The 6,294-nt window shown below is 35.1% G+C and overlaps 2 protein-coding genes across 5 annotated transcripts; one reads left to right on the top strand and one right to left on the bottom strand.

Moving 5' to 3' along the window:
* Positions 1-1,499: 1,499 nt before the first annotated feature.
* Positions 1,500-3,440, top strand: mRpS18C (mitochondrial ribosomal protein S18C). The gene is made up of 4 exons (XM_046617558.2): positions 1,500-1,644; positions 1,736-1,824; positions 1,952-2,162; positions 3,241-3,440. The coding sequence occupies exons 1-4, from the start codon at positions 1,572-1,574 to the stop codon at positions 3,330-3,332; spliced, it is 465 nt and encodes a 154-aa protein (XP_046473514.1). The 5' UTR covers positions 1,500-1,571; the 3' UTR covers positions 3,333-3,440.
* On the bottom strand, positions 3,423-5,582 carry LOC124214851 (uncharacterized). 4 transcript variants are annotated; one of them, XM_046617556.2, is made up of 4 exons: positions 5,109-5,582; positions 4,791-5,028; positions 4,235-4,436; positions 3,423-3,757 (listed from the first exon to the last, which is right to left on the bottom strand). In XM_046617556.2, the coding sequence occupies exons 2-4, from the start codon at positions 4,946-4,948 to the stop codon at positions 3,566-3,568; spliced, it is 552 nt and encodes a 183-aa protein (XP_046473512.1). In that variant the 5' UTR covers positions 4,949-5,028; positions 5,109-5,582; the 3' UTR covers positions 3,423-3,565. The 4 variants fall into 4 exon arrangements, with proteins under 4 accessions (XP_046473512.1, XP_046473511.1, XP_068990516.1 ...); XM_046617555.2 differs by having other exon boundaries at positions 4,791-4,968; XM_069134415.1 differs by having other exon boundaries at positions 5,136-5,582.
* Between the last annotated feature and the right edge of the window lie 712 nt (positions 5,583-6,294).

Raw genomic sequence — 6,294 nt, 5'->3', positions numbered from 1 at the left:
CCATCACTAGCATTGATCTCAACAATTTCAACGTTACTTGCCACTCCAGACCCACATTGAATCGACGAGGAAATAACTGGGAATTTGAATGACACCATATTTTTTTGAGTTGAATTAATTGAATTTATTCATGTAATTCGACTTCATTTTTCTATTCCAAATAATGAATATTATTTTTCCTCAAATTCGGATAGATTTATTAAATTCAAATTGCTTCATTTGAATTCAGATATTTGGAAATTTTCTTCTTCTTGATTTAAAATGACTTGTTTATTTGAATTTAATTATTTTCCTCTCTAAACATAAAATTTTGGCACGAATCTAAAATTATTCAAAGTAACTTGACTTATTACAACTCTTCCTAATTCAGTTATATCTCAAATAATTCTCATGATTTCGGTTATCATTTTTAGTGATTCAGTGAATTCTCATTTATTCAGTTATTTTGTGTTAACTCAGGTGAATCGTAATTGATTTACAAACCTATTGACACGTCAATTCAGCGAGTTATTTTTCCCTCGCATTATTGAAAAATCGGGTGTCAATGATGAATTTCAAACTAGTGGAAAAATTATGTTGCAAAGACACAAAAAATGTTCGGAAAGCATAATTCAGATTGATTGAATGACTAATTATGAACCCTAACGGCATATCAATCATCTAAAATCTCTAGTTTTATGCATACATCGATGGTTGGAAGTGTTTTATAACATTAAATCTCAAATCCGCTGATTTATTTGGAGATTTATTTTTATTTTCACTCGTAGATGTGTGATTCGTAGTATTGTATAACTGGGCATTCGCTTATTTTCACACACACGAGTGTGCGTCCGTGGGTGTGCGGCCGGCAGCGTGTACCGTGGCAACAATACCGAGGTCAGCGCCCGAGAAGGGGTACAGCAGGGAGAGAGGGGAGGTGCCGATATTTAATTTGTAAACGAATAATAATAATTCACCCAGCGAACAAAACAGCGATTTCCGTGGCGGCAAATCCAGATGAAATGGTGCACTCTGATTGGCCTAGCGCTATCGCTTGTAATTCAAAAACTATGCGTCGGACGAGCTTCCGGTAAAGAAATTCTCGCTTGGATTTCAGTCAGGTATCACAGTGGGTATCACGCTGGCTGGTCGGTATCCCCCAATTTAGGGACATCCTGTATAGCCGGGTATGTCGATTTCTTAGTAGAGAATATCCAATAAAAAGCCGAGGTTATGTTTCTATGTATCACTTTAAATCATTTTTTAGATCTGCAACAATGAACGACGGCAGAAAAAAAAGGAAGGTTTTCGATAATGATGAAACCCTTTTCTTATTGGAGTCGATTATTCCGATATCTATCGATATTTAAGTACAGCGTGTAGACGCAACAAAGTATATGGTTTCGCATGTATACATTATACAGAAAATACGACGGAGGAGTGAGAGAAAATGACCCGTTATAATCTATCTCCCTCGCTCTACACCTGGTTGGCCAGCCTCGTGTTGATCTAGATTGCACACAGTTTATGTCCGGCCATGAGCGCCTCTTGCTATTCCTCCGCAAGATTTGTGAAAATTTGTTAAATGTTATATGTTTTTTTGTAAACATCAAACACACAAAATGTCTAGTTACGTCCTAACAAGAAGTTTCGTTGGTGCGGCAAGTACGTTGTTTAAATGTTGGACAGAAAATATTTACTTTTGAGAATATTTGTTAATAGAATATAACCTACACACAGAAATTTTATTTTATAGAAAAAATATTGTGGCGTACTTTGCATCGACCGATACACGAAGCTGCTGAAAGTCATCAGATTTCAAACGAGGAAATACAGGCAGATCTTGTAAGTTGTCTCAATCACTATCTTCGTATTCAATGTACCCTAATATTTTGTTCAGTTTAGAAAAATTAGAGATCAGAAAAAACAAGAACAAATTTTTTTTGTATACTAACATGGTCTCTTTTTATAGCCAGTGCAGTTGGAAAAAAATCCGTATGAGAAGCCGCGAGTCAAATGCATTTTGTGCAAATACAATATAGAGCCAGATTATAAAAACGTAAGACTGCTTTCCCAGTTCCAGAGCCGTTACACAGGACGAATTTATGGACGCCACATAACTGGCTTGTGCAAGAGTAAACAGGCAAAAGTTGAACATGAGATTCTAAAAGCACAAAATGCTGGTTAGTACCATATATTGAAATACCTCATATCATTATGCAAGATTATTAGCGTCTTAAATGCTGAGGATTAAATAGTTTGTCTTTCTCAGATCCCTCAAAAACCAAATTCCAATTTTTCTAGATTTTCTGATATAAAAATTAAACATGAACTGTAAAATATATCAAAAACTATTAAGTTCCAAAATGTTGAAATCTAATACTCCCATTTATTCGTATTGTTCATACTAATGAAAATTGACAAAAGCATGATACAGATCGTGATATAACACTTGGCAAAGGATATATATTCCCTAATGTTTCAGAGTTCTCCAGAATTAGTTTAGCTTGAATAACCACCTTGCATTATACGAGACTGAAGTTAGTAACATTAACATAACGAATCATCAGGGAGAAATTCATTATTGTGCAATTTTAGAATGACTTTTAAGAAGCTAGCTTTTCCAAATATAAATATGTTTTGTTTATTATGATTTGCTAAACTTCAGACACTCCTAAAGGTTTGAAGCAATGATTTTTCCTAAACATGCATCGTTACAGTAACCTTACTTACTTCAACCTGTTTGAATTATTAAAAACCCAATCGATTACTTGTGTATGGTAATATCCTTCCACATAAAATTCTTTTTTGTAACTATGTCAACAGTTCCTATGGAAATGAACATATTTTGGTGGGCCAGATCGCACAGACATATCTCAAAAGATGGTACAGCAAGTGTATACAGAGCTCTATACACAATTCGTAGCATCTTTTGAGATATGTCCGTTCTAAATTAGCTGGCGAAATACATTCTATCTATCCAGCCCGCCAAAATACGTCTTTTTCTGTAGGACGCATTGATGTATTCAGCAACATAGGCTCAAGTCTATTATTTTGATTAGCAATGCCTTATTTTTGCAATAATTTGATTAATATGTTGATGGCTAGCTTGACATTATATACTGTTAATGAATATATCATAGTAATTTATATTAAGGGTACTTTGTGGTCCATCTCTGGTTGAATTACATATCATCTATTTCGATTATCTCTCCAATTTTACTTCAGTCAATGAATATAATTCTATACGTTAAAATATAGGTTTCATGGCTTACTACTTCAAGGATGTGACGTACGTGAAAGACCCCCAGCTCTTTGATCCGGATCATCCATTTAGGCCCCATAATTATTGAGTAATACTTGACTTAACTTTAAGAAACTGATGAACAAAGTTTGTCAGTTTGTACGAAAATATGTAAATAAATAATGTTTTTGTAGCACAATATGCTGCTGCACAAGAACTCAATACAGTCGACAGATTAAATTAATGATATATAGTTGGTTATCGCTTGAATATATTGTTCACAAATGTTCTCATCCTGACCATTTTATGGATACAAAGAATCTCAACAATCAATGTCTGTCTTTACACCACAAAGTCGCAATCTTCAACTGAATATTGTACCAATTTTGGCGGAATCCCTAACTGCGCCAAAAGCTCTGGCATGCTTACAGCAGTTCCGCTGTGGCAGCTAATATCTTTCTGGAATTGCATAAGCGCTTCTTGACACCCTCGCAGCCATCTTTCCGTAAGATCATTTAAATCATGTGCCTCGTGCTAAAAACAAAATATGCTTTTATGTCTGTACACATATTATTTACCTAATTCAATTAATTATACTTCGGAATATGTACTTCAAGTTTGGATCATTTCAAAAAAGTAACCAAACGAATTGCCTTAGAAATGAAAGGATATAATAAACTTGCAACTATTACAATATTACGTTATTCAAATTATTTGGTAATGTGACTTATTCCAGATAAGCTTTCTTTCAAATAGTGAAAATTTCTAAAATTCCAAGACATATTTTTAGAATCGCAAACACGGACAAATTTTTTTTGGTTCTATTAGCTACAGTTGACCTTTTGCAACTAGTATAGTATATGTGTACAGTGTCTGCTTGTCTGCGATTAAACCAACCCAAAGAATTAAGAATATCAACGGGGAAACACTTGAATACTGCCAAAGACAGCATGAAAATCTTTTTCAATAGTATCTCTTTTTCAACAAAGTAATAGGATTCCAAAATCTGACCTTTTTTTTGTACAACAACTGACGTTTCACACTTTCTAATTGTTGTTTCTTTACGCAGATTCTATCTTTGATTTGTTTAAGATCATCCTCAGTAATCGATCTTTCTTTGTCGCATTCTGATGGTGCGTATTCATTTTCTAAGCAAATTTTTTTGCCCATTAAACACGGCTGATGACTAGTCCTCTTCTTTGGGGTCCATGAACTTGAATTGTAATAATGAAAATGTTTTAAATTAGGGTTGACAGTGACAGGGTTGACAGTGACAGGTAACCACAATGTTAACTCTTAAATGTCATACAGATCTAAATTTGAAGAAATTGTATTTTAAAAATAAGATACGTATGTACGCATCACAAAGATACACGTATACCATGAACTGTGTTATCCAATTATATGATATTAATTATCGGAATTTTTATCATTACTATTATATGAAACAGTTGAAAAGATGAAATTTGTCAATTGATCCAAATTACATTTATGCATTTAGAAAGTTGCAATTCAAGTGCAACATTCAATGATTATTTGCGATGTATAACATCGACAAAAAACTTACGGAGAAGATCTAACGTTTGAAACCTTGACACGCTTTCCGTTGAGATTGACTTTATCACATGGGCTGAGAATAGTATGAAAGGGTGATCGAAAGGGTCGATTCGCAGCCGTGCTATTTCTCAACGGAGAAGGCGTATTTAATCCGTGCCGCCTGTCCATAATAACTAATCGTTACTTTCCTACAAATCACATTAATTAAGAGTAATAAAATATTGTCTTCCCCTTCTATAGTAAACCCACTGCAACAATAAAAACAACAAATTGCAATAAGACTTCACAAACTAGACAGTCAAGACAATACATCGGCAAGTCTATATACCGAATTCCGTTCGATTTCGCAGCTGACTGTTTTTTGTATGTTGCCCGTGATCCACGATGTGACAATAATGATCAAAACACTTCTACCACGTGGGAAGTAGGTTTGTGCGAATTGCGTGCATGTGCCTGCACGTGTCGAAATTTCAAGCGTGATACTTTTTAATCTTTATTCTTCGTAGTTCGTGGATCAAGAAAAGTGTGCGAGGCCGTTGCGAGGCGCACTCGGTTCGAAATACATTCCGAAATACAAGGCTGACTTGGTAACGTCAACAAAACTAAACACCAGGGAAATCATCATTATTGCGCAATTTTATAATGACTTGCAAGGAGTCGTCTTTTGAAAATGAGAGTATGTTTTGTTTATCATGGTTTACTAAGTTACAAACACTCCTAAAAGTGAGAAGTGAGCGATTTTCCCACTGATCTCTATATACGCGATTTTCCCTAATATACATCGTTACAGTAACCGTCGACTGAAGGCATATAAAGACTGATAGTCTTATGGGACTTTTCGTAATGGAAAATGGACGAGATAAATTCTTCGTCAAGCAGCGCCCTCTGCGTTCTTCCTCACATGCGCAACTCAAGTCGGCAAGCGGTCGGTACGTAGAGGCGACAAGAACTGATGTTACCATCGCTCACCGCGTGTACCCAGATAATACAGAGTCGAATATTATTATGCCTATGGAATGACGAACGGAAGCAGACTGAAATTTTCATATAACTCCGTGTGAACGCCGTATGCTTTTCAATTACGCAAATTCATTTGGGCCAAATTCAGCAACGTCAATATAACTCCATCGGATCGACAAAAATAATACTATCTAAATAGATTTGCAATAAACGTGCACCTGGTTTACTGTTAACAGAGCTCGAAACCTTTTCTTGATGCAAAGAATGGAAGATGTAGTCGAAAAAGTTAATCAAAGGATGAAGATATACAGTTGATCCTGTATGCACCGTATGTAATTTCTGTGCATATGTTTAATACTTAACTCGTACCGTTAGCCGAAGATAATAATATGCATCTTGAGTCAACACTCATATCTTCATTTCTAAAAAAGATGCAGTTGACGTGTAAAAATAATTTCTGACCTGACGTTAAATTTCCGTGGTTTTTAAAAAATACAGTTTGCTTGCAGCGAAAAACCTAGACCTATTTACACGAAAATACTACTTGGAGATAT

This window comes from Neodiprion pinetum, chromosome 3 (genome assembly GCF_021155775.2).
Source record: "Neodiprion pinetum isolate iyNeoPine1 chromosome 3, iyNeoPine1.2, whole genome shotgun sequence".
NCBI classification, from domain to species: domain Eukaryota; kingdom Metazoa; phylum Arthropoda; class Insecta; order Hymenoptera; family Diprionidae; genus Neodiprion; species Neodiprion pinetum.
This window is presented reverse-complemented; position numbering and strand designations above follow the sequence as displayed.